General features: G+C 45.4%; 1 protein-coding gene across 9 annotated transcripts in view; it reads left to right on the top strand.

Annotated features, from left to right (window-relative positions):
• Positions 1-17008, top strand: part of HDAC7 (histone deacetylase 7) — a 964197-nt gene that overhangs the window by 874380 nt on the left and 72809 nt on the right. For all 9 annotated transcript variants that reach the window (XM_030198155.1, XM_030198159.1, XM_030198158.1 and 6 more), the window contains one exon: positions 3596-3715. In XM_030198155.1, coding sequence (XP_030054015.1) covers positions 3596-3715 — 120 coding nt within the window. The remainder of the gene's footprint in view (positions 1-3595; positions 3716-17008) is intronic.

Genomic DNA, 17008 nt, shown 5'->3' with positions numbered 1-17008 from the left:
TGACTTCTGGCAGGTGAAAATATCAGGGGTGCTCGAACACCCACAGCACCCACGGAGTCGGCGCCTATGATCCAGGTCACAAATACCTAGCAAGATCCTGAAAAAGTACAAAACATTTTATAGTGCTTATCCCAGAAATAAGCAGTGGATTTTCCCCTAGTCCATTTTAATAATGATCTATGGACTTTTCCTTTAGGAAGCTGGCCAAACAGTTTTTAAACCCCACTAAGCTAACCGCCTTTACCACATTCTCTGGCAACGAATTCCAGAGTTTAATTACACGTTGAGTGAAGAAAATTTTTCTCTAATTCGTTTTAAATTTGCTACCTTGTTTTTCATTGCATGCCCCTTAGTCCTAGTATTTTTAGAAAGAGTAAACAGATGCTTCACGTCTACCCTTTGCACTCCACTCATTATTTTAAAGACCTCTATCATATCTCCCCTCAGCCACCTTTTCTCCAAGCTGAAGAGCCCTAGACGCTTTAGCCTTTCCTCATAGGGAAGTCGTCCCATCCCATTTATCTTTTTCGTCGCCTTTCTCTGCACCTTTTCTAATTCCACTGTATCTTTTTTGAGATGCGGTGACCAGAATTGAACACAATATTCAAGGCGCGGTTGCACCATAGAGCGATACATTTTCCTCATTTAATTATGTCCTGAAATGTATTTCTCCTATTTGGCCAGCAGGTGGTGTTTCTTTGCTGTAAAGCTGTTATAGGGAGCTGAATATTCTTTTTCTTTAACACAAGCAGGAAGCAAGCAGCAGTATACTTTTAAAATTTGTTGACTGGGCTCTGATTGGCCTGGAGTTTGAAAAATTATCCAGTAGTGCTGGCTGTTGCTTCAGTCTTAGTCTGGGAACTGGAACCACTGGAAGTATGGCCCCAGTAACCTAGAAATCACTGGGGATAATTTGAGAGCAGGAGGCTCGCCCAGAGGTATGAGGAGGGTTCTAGTGTACAGCGCAGGCGGACCTGAACTGTGCTGGAGGTATACCCTCTCAGTGGCTGCGGGGTAACCCCAGGTGGGTGGCTAGGCGTTTCATGACGGTCCCTATCACAGATGCTTGTTGGGTATTCTTCCTGAGCCACGTCCCCTGCAGAAAGGATTATTGAATCTTCTAAAATGGTCTGTCTTGGTTATATTGAGAGTTATTTTGTTCTAGATATCTGCAGATGCACCCTCAGAGCAAGTTTGGTATTCCTATATGATAACTTTATTTTCTAAGGAAAGGCGCAGGATACTGGACTTCTCAGAATGGTGTTGCCTTCCAAGTGATTTGAGAACCTTTCTGGAACACCCTCATGCCAGTGGCCCAAAGCCGACTTCTGTTTTTCTTTTTCCACAGAAACATTATTACTTCCTATAAGGGTGGGGGGTGGAGAAGATAGGTTGGGAGGGTACAGGATAGGGTTTTGAGGATAAATGGGAGCGCCAGAAATGCCAGTTTTAGAGCGACCTTTCTTAAGTTCATTCGTGTTCTTCACTATTTTGGAACTTTGTACTGGTTATTCATGTTTTGGAAATGCTCAATAAAGATTCTTTTCAAAATAAAATATGGAGGAGTTATATTCAGTCTCATTTGATGAAAAGCAGGAACATCAAACAAAATTTATTTACAGAACGCGGACTATGGTATACCTGTTATAGGGATGTGACTTTGCTTTCCTAGCTGTACATTTTGAAGACCTATCCTGTTCATTTCATTGCTTTGTTTTGGCTTTAATACATATTTCTGGGTAATTATTATATAGGACTCTTTATTTTTGGTGCATTAAAATGGACTGATACAGCAAGCACACTGCTTTGTCAACTGTGTTTGTGTGTTCCTTTCTCTCAGTTTTCTGGTATCTTTGTCTCCTATTTATATGTGGTTTATTTTTCTCTGTTTGTGGGTTCTACTTTTTCTAAGTATATATTTCTTTTGTCTGACTTGGTTGCTCTTGTCCGTCTCCTGAGTTGCCTCACCTGCTTCTTTGTGTTCCTTTTGTATCTCTCCTATACAAAACCATGAACAAAAGAATAGTCATACTGGGTCAGACCAATGGTCCATCTAGCCTAATATCCTGCTTCCAACAGTGGCCAGTCCAGGTCACAGGTACCTGGCAGAAACCCAAATAGTAGTAATATTCCATTCTACCAATCCCAGGGCAAGCAGTGACTTCCCCCATTTCTATCTCAATAGCAAACTATGGACTTTTCCTACAGGAACATTGCTAACTGCAGTTAACACTTCCTATGGCAACAAGTTCCAGCGCTTAACTATTTGTTGAGTGAAAAAATATTTCTTCCTATTTGTTTTAAAAGTATTTCCAAGTAACTTGAAATGAGTGTCCCTCAGTTTTTGTACTTCTTGAAAGAGTAAAAAATCGATTCACTTTTACCCATTATACACCGCTTTGCAGACCTCCATCATATCTCCACTCAACCCTCTCTTTTCCAAGCTTGAGAGCCCTAACCTCTTTAGCCTTTCTTCCTATGAGAAGAGTTCCATCCCCTTTATCATTATGGTCCCTCTTCTTTGAACTTTTTATAATTCTGCTACGTCTGCTGTGGCGACTAGAATTGAATGCAGTACTCAAGTGTGGTTGCACCATGGAGTGATACAAAGGCATTATAATATTCTTGGTCTTATTTTGCATCCCTTTCCTAATAATTCCTAGCATCCTGTTTGCTTTTTTGGCTGCCATGCACTGGGCAGAAGATTTCAGCATATTGTCTACAATGACACCTAGAGCTTTTTCTTGGGTGCTGACTCCTAAGGTGGACCCTAGCATCGGGTAACTAAGATTTTGATGATTATTCCCAATGTGCATCACTTTGCATTTGTCCATATTAAATTTCATCTGCCATTTTGATGCCCAGTCTTCATCTTCCTATGGTTTTCCTGTAACTTTTCACAGCCTGCATATTTTTTAGCAACTTTGATTAGTTTTGTGTGATCTGCCAATTTAATCGCCTCAGTTGTTCCAATTTCCAGATCATTTATAAATATGTTAAATAGCACTGGTCCCAGTATAGATCCCAGTGGCACTCCATTATTCACTCTCCTCCATTGAGAAAAATGGCCATTTAACCCTACTCTCTGTTTTGTGTCCAATAACCAATTCCTAATCTGCAACAGAACATTGTCTCCTATCCCATGACTTTTTAATTTTCTCAGGAGTCTCTCATGAACTTTGTGAAAAGCTTTCTGAAAATCTAGATATACACTGCATCAACAGGCTCATCTTTATCAATATGTTTATTTATGCCTTCAAAGAAATGAAGCAAATTGGAAAGGCAAGATTTCCCTTTGCTGAATCAGTGCTGACTCTGTCCCATTAAACCATGTTTGTCTATGTGTAAAGCCATGGGAAAAAAACAGGAAAAAAAATCAATCAACATAAAAGCATGCAGTGACCACACAAAAGAGGCACAATTCAAAGTTACAGTCTCAGGGAAAGAGCCAAGAGAAAATAATAATAATAAAAAGCTGAAAAGAGCCAAATTGATGCAAGGTACCTAATTCAGTGAAATTCACCCAAGACTGCTATTGAGTCCATCACTGTACCCAAATACCTGGGTCTTTATTTTGCTTCCTTTCTTTCCTCAGGATGTTCACCATGGCAATGGGACCCAGGAGGTGTTCTACCGGGACCCCAATGTGCTGTACATCTCCTTGCATCGCTATGATGATGGCAACTTTTTCCCCGGCAGTGGCGCTCCCGATCAGGTGATTATACTGGGCTCCTGTGTCCTGTGCTTTGAGTATTGTTTTGAAAGGAGTGGGAAAGACATAAAGAGAGAAATGCTGTTTCTTCTGCTGGGGGGGGGGGGGGAGATGCTTTTGCCCTTGACTGATTGGATGGTTCAGGTGGTGGTGGTGGTACAGACAACCCATGTTGGGATTGTGAACCTCAGGGCGGTGGTGGCTGAGGTGAGTTGGGCCAGAGTTGCATTGGGATTTAAATTACCGTATTTTTCGGACTATAAGACACACTTTTTCCCCCCAAATTTGGGAGGAAAATGGGGGGTGCTTCTTATAGTCCGAAGGTAGAGATTTCCCTCCCTCCCTCCCTCCCTCCAAGTTTGGGATCGATCGCCCGCCCGCCCTCCGAGTTCTGGATGGCCCTGTCACCACTTCTCCCTACTCACGCAATCTTCCCTGGTGGTCTAGTGACGTCGGGGCAGAAAGAGCCCCCTCTTTCCTGCCCAGCGCGCTGCTCTCCATCCTCCTGTATGCAGCCTGACGGTCTCGGCGAGATTCAAAATGGCCGCCGAGACTTCAATTCTCGGCGACCATTTTGAATCTCGCCGAGACCGTCAGGCAGCATACAGGAGGACGGAGAGCAGCGCGCTGGGCAGGAAAGAGGGGGCTCTTTCCTGCCCCGACGTCACTAGACCACCAGGGAAGATCGGGTGACGTGAGTAGGGAGAAGTGGTGACGGCCGGGGGGAGGGCGATCCCGAACTCGGAGGGAGGGATTCGGACAAGACGCACCGGAGCACCTAGGTTTTAGAGGAGGGAAAAAGGAAAAAAAAATTTTCCCTATTTCCCTCCTCTAAAACCTAGGTGCGTCTTATGGTCCGGTGCGTCTTATAGTCCGAAAAATACGGTACTCTCTTTTCCAACCATTGCTCAAGTGGGGTTACGTTTAGGGTACAGTAGGTAGCTCCATGCTCCAGAATGCTAACAAATTCAAAACCTCATTTACTAATGCGCATGAACCAGCTAACGGGTTAATGTGATTTAACATAAGGTAAATAATGCAAATTCAATGGGGCCCACTTAGCTCAAATTAATGCATGTTAATGTGCATTAATAAATATTAAGGTCTAATTTTACAACAGGGTGCCTATTTTTTATATAAATGGTTGGTCCATCTATAATAAGTCATGTTTAGTGAATGATTGGTAATGGATTCCCAATCTGTCTGTTTGTTTATAACCGAGTCCTGGTTATACTCTTCCATTTGCTCTGTTATCAACAATATCTGTCCTCCTGATTATTGAATAATTTCATTAGCTCATGATGGGAAACAGGGAGGAGGTATTGCCTTAAATTTTAGGGATATATTCATTGTTACCCTACTTGAATCTTTTTCTTTGCCTGATTTAGAGATTTTTGGCATGTCAGTTTAAGGATGATACATTAGTTGGAGATTTTACAGTTATTTTATTTTCCTGTCTTCCAGCTCATTGGCCGAAGGCTAATGTTTTTTTCATGAATTTGTTCTTTGAAACTCCACCCATACTCAGTTTAATATCCTTCTTGGAAGTATCAATGTGCATTTGGGCAGTTTGACAGATTCTAAAGTTAATGATTTAAATTCTTTTCTGTCGTTACTAAATTATTCTTTTTCACACACTCACCCAACGCATATTAAGGGACATAATTTGTATCTTTTTGCCTTTACCGAGCTTGCTTCATTATTACCTCCTTTAAAGATATCAGATACCTCGTGGTCTCCTGTAGTATGGACTGACTATTTTATGTTTAAATTTAATCTCAACTGGGAACAGGCTAACCAACCTAAGCCTCAACCAAAGTTAAAGGAAACTTATACTAAGGGACCTGTAGACTTGGATTTCTGTTTGGTCTAAGTTGAAACATCAATAGTAAGCCCTGAAAAGTTTGACACCAATTAAAAGGAGTTTTGCATTAGTATTTAAGATGAGATTGCTCCCAAGAGTTTAAAGACTAGAATAACTTGTGAAAGCAATAAATGGTTTGATTCTGAATTACTCAAAGTAAAGCAGACCTGTAGGAGATTAGAAAATCCTTAAACTGTAATGATAGAAGTGAATGGAGATTTGCTATCACAACTTTAAAAAATTTCACTACGTAATAGTTTCAAGTTTATTTATAAATTTACTGTCCCACTCATCAAAAAAGGGTGTCTGAGCGGCTTACATACTAAAACATAAAGAAGGGTAAGGAAAATGGGTGGGGTAGAACTACAATTTTCCTATAGGATAGAAGAGGGGATGACTGAAAAGGAGGATTGAGAGTGGTCTGAGCAGTCTGTCGGGTTTCATCTTCATGGATTTATCAAGTGAGCTTAGGAGTACGCATCGGGGGGGGGGGGGAAGGAATGTTTTTAGATTAATTTTAAAGTTTTGAAGTGATATTTGCAGCTGATATGCAATAATGTTTCTAATACAAAAGCTCTTTTTTCAGTTAGTCACAAGATTGATTAATACTTCTCATCTGACTTCTTTGGACAAAGCTACAATTCCCATGGCAGCTGAGTTAGCTACTTTCTTTCAAAATAAATTTCTGATGATGAGGGCATCTTTTTCAGATAATGCTCCATATGAAAGTAATGATATTGTAAGTTATTTTTCTGAAATTATTGAGGATAGAATTTGGACAGGTTTTCTTCCTATTGTTTAAAATCACTTTTTTGCAAATATTCTACATTTTGTTGTGTATAAGACTTTTTCCTTCCATCTTTGATGGCTGCGCCTTCACACGAGTTTTTGCTTATTTTATTTGATTGGATTCAATGTTTACGTACTTTAGGTTCGTTCTCATAGAATGGGTGAAATTATAATTATACCTATTATAAAGAATTCAAAAGTATCTAGAGGACTGGTATCCAGCTACAGTGGTACCTTTTTTTTTTTGTTAAACTTATAGAAGTCTGGTCTTTTTCCAATTGGACTCTTAATTGTCAAAGCATAATGTTTTGCATTTTACCCATTCGGGTTTTCATTCCTTCCGTAGTACTGAGACAATAGTATTTTCTATCTGAGATACTGCTCGGCATATTATGTGTACAAATGACAAGGCGTTTCTGCTTCAATTTGATTGATCTTTCGTCCACATTCGACATGGTGGACCATGATTTCAGTACTTAATCAGATTGGTATAGATGGTTAAGTGTTAAACTGGTTTAGGGGTTGTTTGGTTTCAAGATCCTAAGGGTAAAGAATAGCAGAACACTGTCATTTAGCTCTAGTAGGGTTCTCCCTTGTCACCTACCCTGTTTAACGTATTTCTACATTCTTTGGGTCTGGAGTTGACAAGAGAGGGTTTTACAGCACACAGCTACGCTGATGATATTACCGTTATAATTCCAGTTTCTTCCTCATTGGCCCAAGTGTCATCTCTGGTTCAAAGTTGTCTTGCTCTGATTAGCTCTTCGATGTCTTGACATCGCTTAAAATTAAGTACTGACGAGACTTATTGTTTGACAATAATCCTGATCCAACTGTGAATCATATACTAGTTGACCAGACTAAATATGTACTCTTCCCTGTAGTGAAGATCTTATATTGCTCAAACCCTCTCATTTGAAACATAGCTTTATGCATTGACCAAAAGTGCCTTTTTCCTCCTTCTTAACCTTAGATGTATGTACAAATATTTTGAATTTGTACAGTTCAGATTGTTGGTGCAGTCACTTTTGCTGTCTAAAAGAGATTATTGTGATCTTGTTTTTCTAGCTGCCCCAAGGAAGTTGTAAATAATTGAAAATACTGCGGTTAGATTGATTTTTTTTCTCTCTCTCTCTACAGAAAAGAGAGAGGATTTCCCAAGTTTTCTTGAACTTCTCCAGCTACCTATAGAGGCCAAGCTTCTGCTTAATTTTTTTTGGTTATTATACAGGAGGCTTATTGGGGATTGTCTTATTTATCTGTTATCTCGCTTGGAATTTTTGCCCAAAAATAAAGATAGAAGATATGTTAATTCATTTTTTGTTTTCCCCTCCATTAAGGGAGTAAAGAGATTTACTATATAAAATAGGTTTTTAGCTGTGCAGGCTCCAAAATTACGGAAATATCTGTCTCCTTGTGTCAGTTTTCAGTTGGAGTTCCACCAATTCAAAACAAACTTAAAAACTGAGGGCCCTGTTTACTAAGCCGCCCTGTGGGCGTGCAAACATTTTAGCATGCATTAACACTAGAGATACCCATTGGAATATAATGGGTGTCTCTATCATTAGCGTGTGCTAATTTTTAGCACACGCTAAAAAGTTAGTGCTGCTTAGTAAACAGGGCCCTATGCTTTTTAGAAGATTAATACAAAATTCCCAAGTTTGTTTTGGCCTTTATGTTAACCACTCAAAACTTTAGAGGTTGATGTGGTGTACAAGCATAAAAGGCCTTATTCTATAAACATTATGCTCCTAAATTTACACTCCTAATTACGAGCATAATCTGTGCTCCAAAATAGATTACACTTATAATTTAGGAGCGTAAACGTAGGAGCATAAATTTTGCTCATAAATTTTAGGAGCATAACCTTTATATAACAATGCCCAAAGCAGTGGTGTAGCTAGGGGGGGGGCGCAGGGGGGAGCGATTGCTCCCCCAAACGGAGTTTTTAAAAAATGGTGCCTATGCAGGTCTCAACCGGCGGGGCTGGTACACTGCAAACAGGATTAAAAAAAAAATTGCCATTACTTCCTTGTCATCAAGCAGATGAAGCCATTACTTATGGGTTGTGTCCATCAACCAGCAGGGGGAGATAGAGAGCACTCAACTTTTCACAGTGCCTCATGGCCAGCCAGCTCCACTGCCTCTTCAGTATTCTCTATCTCCCCAAGCAGGGTGGCTGCAGTTTCTTCGAGCTCCATCAAAAATGTGCCTGGGGGTGGCTCCTGGCTTGCCAGTTGTTAGCCGGGGTGTTAGAGGCTATAGCAGCTTCACTTTGAAGGCACATAGGTTAGCCCTTTCCCTGCCTTACCCATGCCCCCATGGATGTGGACATATTAGCTTGCTTTTCCCTGTCCTTTCCCACTCAGTGGATGCAGGCACATTGGTTCGCCTTTCCCTGCCTTTCCCACTCATCTGAGCCTCCGGAGTTCTTATTACCTCTGCTTTCCTCACAGCGTTTAAAAAAAAAAAATGGAACAGAGGTTTTCCTTTGATTCTTCTATGGGACTGGAGCTGTGATACTCGGTCCGGTGAGGTAAGAGTGTTTTCTAACTCCTTCGGGGGGGGGGGGGGGTTTTGGCGCGAAACCGCCATTTTGAATTTTCCCGCCGTATTCAGCGATAGCTGCAGAAAATGTAAAGCGCTGTTCCCGGTGTGGCAAGCGCAAATCAGCAGCGGGGCTCTGTAAATCGTGCTGTACAGATGTAAGAGCCGGCCCGAGCATGGCGAGCGATGATTCTTCCCACTCAGAGCTGGCAGCGGACGCCATTTTGAATTCTCCGCATGGCGCGGCCTCCGTAGAGACAGAGAGCCCTGAGCCCGGGGGGGGGGGGGGGATACCTCGAATTGAGGCTATTCAGGGAGTGGCTAGCCCCGGATGGGATCTGGGTGCCCAGGGCGAGTTTTTCTCCCCTGATTTTGTGTTGTTATTGCATAAAGCATACATGCTGAAAAGAGCTCTCCCTCAAGGGTCGTCTGAGGCCCCTTCTATTGTGGTCCCCCCCCCCCCCCCCCCCCCCCCGGTGGATTCTGGCCTGGGACTGCCCGCTGAGGCTATTTTCCCTGATAATTGGCATAAAGAAAAGCGCAGAAGGGCTAATTCCCCTTCAGATTGTGGTGCACCTCCTTCCCCCCCCCCCCCCCCCCCCTCCCCGTGGTCGGGCTGTGAGGATTTGGAGAGTTCTGGCAGGCCTTCGTGGTCTGAGGAGCCAAAGTCAGGTGCAGAATTACCACAGGATCTGGATGATCCCTCCGCAGTGAGGATTTTCCACCGTGATGAGCTGCCAGCCCTACAGGTCCTTTCTATTGAAGAGCCTGACAGTGGCACGGCCTCCTCTGTGAATCCTAGGATGGCTAGTACCAAAAAGCCTGCTCGAGCCTTTCCTTTGCATGACTCCATCCAAGAGCTTATTTCCGCTCAGTGGGCTGACCCCGAGGGACCTTTGAAAGTTTCCAGGGCTATGGGGCAATTATACCCTCTGCGCGAGGAGCATTTGGCTCGCTTTGCAATGCCTAAAGTAGATGCCCTAGTCACTGCGGTGACAAAGAGAACTACCCTCCCTGTGGAAGGAGGAGTTGCCCTGAAGGATATACAAGTCTGTAGGCTGGAAGCAGCACTTAAACGGTCCTTTGAAATTGCAGGTCTTACTGTTCGGGCGTCTTCATGCAGTTGTTATGCTGCTAGAGCCTGCCTGGCGTGGTTGCAACAGGCAGTGGAACAGCCCGGAGATGGAGCGGAGCCCTTCTCGGATGTGGCTCCGCGGCTGGAGTGCGGCCTTGTCCTTTTTGACTGATGCCCTTTATGATATTGTCAGAGCTTCGGCTAAACAAATGGCAGTAGCAGTGGCGGCTCGCCGTCTTATTTGGCTAGGACATTGGGCAGCGGACATGGCCTCTAAGCAAAGGTTGGTGAAGTTGCTCTTTCAAGGTCTTCTCCTATTTGGTGAGGAGTTGGAGAAACTTGTTAAAGGCCTGGGAGATCCTAAACCCCAGCGCTTGCCCGAAGATAGGCCAAGGCCTTCCTCCAAGGGCCAGGCAGTCCACTCCTCTTATAGACCTCGCTTCCGTGAAGCTAGAAGGTACCGCCCGGGGCGTTCTGCTGGGTTCACTTCTCGTGCCCATTTTTCAACAGAGGAACTCCTTTCGCTTGGACAAGCGTTCCGCAGCCACCGGCTCTAGGCCTGGAGTTCAGGGGTGACCCTCTCAGTGATGGTGCGCCGGCCCCCTCCTCGCTTCCTTACATCGGAGGACGTCTTTCCCTCTTTGCGGAGGAGTGGGCCAATATTTCCTCAGATCAGTGGGTTCTGGACCTGATCAGAGATGGCTACAGAATAGAATTCAACGCCCCAGTAAGAGTTGTGTTTGTGGAGTCCTGATGCGGTTTTGCCGCCAAACGGGCAGCGGTAGAGGAGACTTTGCAAGGTCTGATTCAGTTAGGGGCCGTGTCCCCGGTACCTCCCGCCGAACACGGCTACGGCCGATACTCCATCTACTTTGTGGTGCTGTGAAAAGGTGGGTCTTTTCGCCCTATTCTGGACTTAAAAGAATTAAACAAGTCCCTGAGAGTGCGGCATTTCCACATGGAAACCCTGCACTCCGTCATTGCTGCGGTAAAGCCAGGAGAGTTTCTCACGTCTCTAGACCTGAAAGAAGCTTACTTGCACATACAATTTGGCCCCCGCACCAGAGGTTTCTGAGGTTTGCGGTGTTGGGAAAACATTTCCAGTTCCGGGCCTTGCCTTTTGGCCTCGCCACAGCTCCCCGAACCTTTTTGAAGGTAATGGTGGTAGTAGCTGCTTTGCTCAGGCGAGAAGGTATCAGGGTTCACCCGTACCTAAACGACTGGCTCATCAGAGCAGACTCTGTAACAGAGAGCTATCAAGCTACAGCCAGAGTGGTCTCAGTACTTCAATCTCTAGGCTGGGTTGTCAATATGGCCAAAAGTCACCTGAGCCCCTCGCAATCTCTAGAATATTTGGGGGCCAGGTTCGACACAGACTCGGGCTATGTATACCTACCCAAGCTAAGGCGGTGCAAGCTTCGGAATCAGGTCCGTCTGCTCCTGAGGATGCCCCACCTGCGAGCTTGGGACATTGTCCAGCTGCTGGGATCGATGACAGCCACATTGGAAGTGGTGCCCTGGGCGAGAGCGCACCTGAGACCTCTACAGTATTCCTTACTTCAAAGATGGTCTCCAGTTTCTCAGGATTATCAATGCAGACTTTCTTGGCTCCCTGCGGCCCAACTCAGCATGGAGTGGTGGCTCTCAGACAGAATGCTGCGGCGAGGAATGCCGCTGGCTCTCCCCGATTGGTATCTAGTAGTGACAGATGCCAGCTTGAAAGGCTGGGGCGCACATTGCAAGGGGAAGCATGCCCAGGGTCTATGGACACCCGAGGAGTCGGAGTGGTCCATCAACCGCCTGGAGTTGAAAGCGGTGTTTCAGGCACTTCTGGCCTTTCAAGTGACCCTGGAAGGATTGGCTGTCCGAGTGATGTTGGACAACACGACAGCAGTGGCCTACATAAATCGACAAGGCGGCACTCAGTGCAGAGCACTGGCCGCGCAGGCCGAACAGATTTGCCACTGGGCCGAGCTGCATCTTCAGTTTCTGTCGGCAGCTCACATTGCAGGTCAGAGCAACGTGCAAGCCGATTATCTAAGCAGGCATCAGATCGATCCAGCAGAATGGGAACTAGCAGACGAAGTATTCCTGCAGATATGTGCCAAATGGGCAAGCCCGTGATGGATTTTATGGCGACAAGTTCAAATGCCAAAGTCCCGTGCTTCTTCAGCAGACGGAGAGATCCTCGCTCGGCAGGGTTGGATGCCTTGACTCAGCCCTGGCCTCCGGGCCTACTATATGTGTTCCCTCCGTGGCTCTTGATAGGGCGCGTGCTCCTGCGAATTCGGCTGCACCCAGGAGAAGTGGTCCTCATGGCCCCGGATTGGCCCAGGAGGCCTTGGTATGCAGACCTCCGGCAGATGCTAGTGGAGGCTCCCCTTCCTTTACCTCTGGTACCGAACCTGTTGTCACAGGGCCCGGTAGCCATGGAGGACGCCTGCCGCTTTGGTCTTATGGCATGGCGATTGAGAGGGCGCAATTGAGGGACAAAGGCTATTCAAACACAGTCATTTCCACTCTCCTGCAGGCCCGCAAGCGTTCCACTTCCGTGGCTTATGCCAGGATTTGGCGCCAGTTTGAGGCTTGGTGTGCTTCAAAAGCGATCACACCCATGCGGGCTCCTGTCTCGCCAATTCTGGACTTTTTGCAGGATGATGTACAAATAGGCTTGGCCTATAATTCCCTGCGGGTGCAAGTGGCAGCGTTGGCCTCCCTTCGTGGTAAGGTTGAAGGCGTGTCTTTAGCTGCTCATCCAGATATGGCACGGTTTCTTAGTGGGGTGCTTCGGCTCCGGCCTTCCGTGCAAGCACCCTGTCCAGCTTGGAACCTGGGGCTAGTTTTGAAGGCCCTGCAGGCTTCTCCTTTTGAGCCGCTTCGGCGAGCATCGGAGAAAGATTTGACACTAAAGGCCGTTTTTCTTGTGGCCATTACTTTGGCGAGATGGGTGTCAGAGCTCCAGGCACTGTCCTGTAGAGACCCATTTCTGCAATTCTCAGAGTCCGGGGTCACGGTTCAGACCGCGCCTTCCTTCATGCCTAAGGTGGTTTCAGCGTTCCACCTAAACCAGCCTATTTTCTTGCCCTCCTTTGATAAGGAGGAGTTTCCAGAATCTTTTGGGCAGTTGCACCTGTTGGATGTGCGCAGGACTCTGCTGCAGTATCTGCGAGTTACTATCTCTTTCAGGATCTATGATCATCTGTTTGTTTTGCTATCAGGTCCTCGCAGAGGGTCTCCAGCGTCTAAAGCCACTATTGCCCGCTGGCTCAAAGAAAGTCATTTCAGCTTATCTGCTTGCCGGCCGGTCTCCGCCTGTAGCCTTTAAGGCGCATTCTACCAGAGCGATTTCTTCCTCTTGGGCTGAAACTGGAGCACTCTCTCGTCAAGAGATATGCAGTGCAGCAACATGGGCTTCTAAGCTCTCTTTTGCCCGACATTACAGGCTGGATGTGGCTGCTAGGAGGGATGCGCGTTTTGGAGCACAAGTGCTAGCGCATGGTGTGACCTGTTCCCACCCTATATAGGGATTGCTTTGTTACATCCCATACGTAATGGCTTCATCTGCTTGATGACAAGGAAGGGAAAATTAGGTTCTTACCTTGGTAATTTTCTTTCCTTTAGTCATAGCAGATGAAGCCATGAGCCCTCCCTGTATGATTGTCTGTATGCTGTGAATCTGTTTCAGGTTCTGTTCTTGTTTCCTGAAGTTCCTTCCTTGGGAGAAAGTTGGAAAACAGTCTTCAGGATTCATGTTCACTTATAGGAGGATGAGTCCATTGCGGTTTGCCATACTGCTTTGGAAGCTTCAAATACTGAAGAGGCAGTGGAGCTGGCTGGCCATGAGGCACTGTGAAAAGTTGAGTGCTCTCTATCTCCCCCTGCTGGTTGATGGACACAACCCATACGTAATGGCTTCATCTGCTATGACTAAAGGAAAGAAAATTACCAAGGTAAGAACCTAATTTTCCCTTTCTCCCCACCCCACCATGTTCCCAACACCACTTTCTGTTCTTCCTCTTCCACCCCACCCCGTCCCGGACCATCATCAAGCAAGCCTACTATGTTTAGCAGCCCCTGCAGCAATAACATGCTGCCTGTTTGAGCCGGCATCCAATCCTTCCCTCTGCTTGCTGCTTGTCCCACCCTCGCGTAACAGGAAGTACTTGTGTGAAGCCAGAGGCATGCTGCTGCGGATCCAACGCCAGCTCAGGCAGGGGCCGCTCAACAGAGCAGGCTTGACAGTCCGGGTGGCAGCGGGCGGGGAGAGAGAGAGAGGGGAAACAAAGGGTGCTGGACTCGGGGAGGGTGATTGATGGCGGAGAGAGGAGAAACTGAGTGTGCTGGACTCTGGGAGGGTAATTGATGGCAGTGGAGAGAGAGGGGAAACAGAAGGTGCTGGTGTCGGGAAGGGTGATTGATGGTGGAGAGAGGGGAAACTGAGGGTGCTGGACTCGGGGAGGGTGATTGATGGTGGTGGAGAGAGAGGGGAAACAGAGGGTGCTGGACTTGGGGAGGGTGATTGATGGCAGTGGAGAGAAAGAGGGGAAACGGTGCTGGACTGGCAGGGGGATTGAAGGCAAGGAGGTTAGATAAAACTGGAGGCAGGGTGAGGCTATCTAGCCTTTTGACCCAAAACAACAGCAAAAACTGATTATTAGAAATAAGGGACTGCCTATGCATGGTCCATCTATGAAATGTTTAAGCTGTTCTAGTTGGATAGGCAGTGCCTTAAAAGGTGGAGGACAAAATATATTTTTTAATTTTTTTACTTATTTGACAGCTTTTTAATTTATTTGAAAGCTTCCCATATGTAGACATAAATATCATGAAATAACAACTGAATATCACTAAAACAGCTTAAAAAATTATTGTAGCTGGTAAAAACAGCACTAATAAACTCAGTATTTTGTGATCATTTTTCTACACTGTTCTATATAATACAGATGACCAAATTTCAGTGAGGATATCCTGTTTCCTGATGGATTCAATTTTATGTTAACTATTGTAATCTGCTTTGGGAAGCCTGGTGTTATAAACATGGAAAGCGGGAAGAGAAGAGGAAGATGGCAGACCATAGGAGGAGGAGGGGGGAGACATATGATGCTGGGCCTACAGGAGATGCGGCTACACAAACCCTGATGGCTTGGTTCCTTCCTGGATTGTGTACACTTAGCAGGCTTTCACTTCTTGTGTGCAGTTTGCTGTCTAAACAACATGGAAGGCACTTGGCATTGGGGATTTGTGTAGCCATGTCTCCTGGCACAATAAGGAGGAAAGCGGGAGAGAGGGGACAAGGAATTGCTGGTCTGTAGGGGTGGAGGGGACAGGGAGAGGGAATAGGGAAATACTGGACCATAGTGATGGAGAAGGGTTTGGGGGGGGGGGGGGGGGCAAGGAGATGCTGGGCTACAAGAGAATAAGAAGGGAGCGGAAGGGGAGATGTTGGCATGGTGGAACAATGTGACTAGAGACCATGGAGGTTCTCAAGGAGAGATGAGTGAGAGGAGGATGGTAAGTACAGAGGGTAGAATTGTGTAATGTGGAGTGGGTGAAAAAGAAGGTAATATGAGGCCAGGGAACGAGTGAGACAGGAGAGGTAGGGGTGAGGGAAGATGGAAAGTTGATAGGTATTGGTAAATTAAATACTGAAGAGTGAGAAGATAAAATCTGAGGGGAGAGACAGAAAGCAGTGAAAGGAAATGTGCCAGAGACAGATAAAGTGAGGAAATAGAAGAAGATAAGAGGGAAATAAGGACAAATGGACTGCGCCCACTGGAAAGAGAGCAGAAGACAGACAGGAAAACAGAAAAGAAGAAACTGGGACTAACATGCTTGAAAAAATAAAATACCCAGACAACAAAGGTAGAAAAAAGTGTTTTATTTTGAATTTATTTGGTGGAATATTTTAGCTTTGGGAAATGTGCATCACAGATGTCTTTTGTAATTTTTTTTTTTTTCAGTACAAGAGAAAATACACATGCCTAGTTTGAATTCTTGGGGTTCCCAGTTTAATTTTTATCTTTATATTTCTCATTTGTGATCCCTTGTTCTGTATGTGGTGTGTGACCAAGGTGTGGTATGCTGTGGGCAGGTAGTTTCTGTGTAGAACTGTTTAGCAGTCTCACTTAATCTGCAAACGAATCTTTTCTGGAGATGGGAAGGCGGTAGAACGAGAGGACATGAAATGAGATTGAAGGGGGGCAGACTCAGGAAAGATGTCAGGAAGTATTTCTTCACAGAGAGGGTGGTGAACACTTGGAATACCCTCCCGCGGGAGGTGGTGGAGATGAAAACGGTAACGGAATTCAAACATGCGTGGGATAGGCATAAAGGAATCCTGTGTAGAAGGAATGGATCCACAGAAGCTTAGCTGAAATTGGGTGGCGGGGGGAAGAGGGGTTGATGGTTGAGAGGCTAGGATAGGGGAAGGCAGACTTATACGGGGTCTGTGCCAGAGCCGGTGATGGGAGGCAGGACTGGTGGTTGGGAGGCGGGAAATACTGCTGGACAGACTTATACGGTCTGTGCCCTGAAAAAGACAGGTACAAATCAAGCTAAGGTATACACATATGAGTTTATCGTGGGCAGACTAGATGGACCGTGCAGGTCTTTTTCTGCCGTCATGTACTATGTTACTATGTTCTGTTTTACTAGTAGTAGGTATATTGGTGCTCTAGGGCCCAGTGTAATATTTATAGTACTAGCTTTTCATAGGTGAATTAGGATTGATATGGTGTGGTAGGTTTTCTGTATAGTTTTAGTGTCTTTTTGCAGGGTTTTGTGTTGTGTTAATTCATAAACTGTCTGTCTCTATTTGAAAGTAGGCTCTGGAGCAAGGGCTGCCTTTGGTGGCCCTTGTCACCAAAAATAAAAATGCTCAGGACTAATGGGCTCCACATCCTGTAGAGTCACCACACAAACAAAAGCCCATCTGATTTAAACAGTTTCTACTAGTGGAAGGAGTGTTCCTGAGGTGATGGCCATAATTTGAATAATTTTACTTGCAATTAAGAAGACGGGT

This window comes from Microcaecilia unicolor, chromosome 3 (genome assembly GCF_901765095.1).
Source record: "Microcaecilia unicolor chromosome 3, aMicUni1.1, whole genome shotgun sequence".
Taxonomy (NCBI): Eukaryota; Metazoa; Chordata; class Amphibia; order Gymnophiona; family Siphonopidae; genus Microcaecilia; species Microcaecilia unicolor.
The sequence above is the reverse complement of the archived record's forward strand: the minus strand, read 5'-3'. Positions and strand labels throughout refer to the sequence as shown.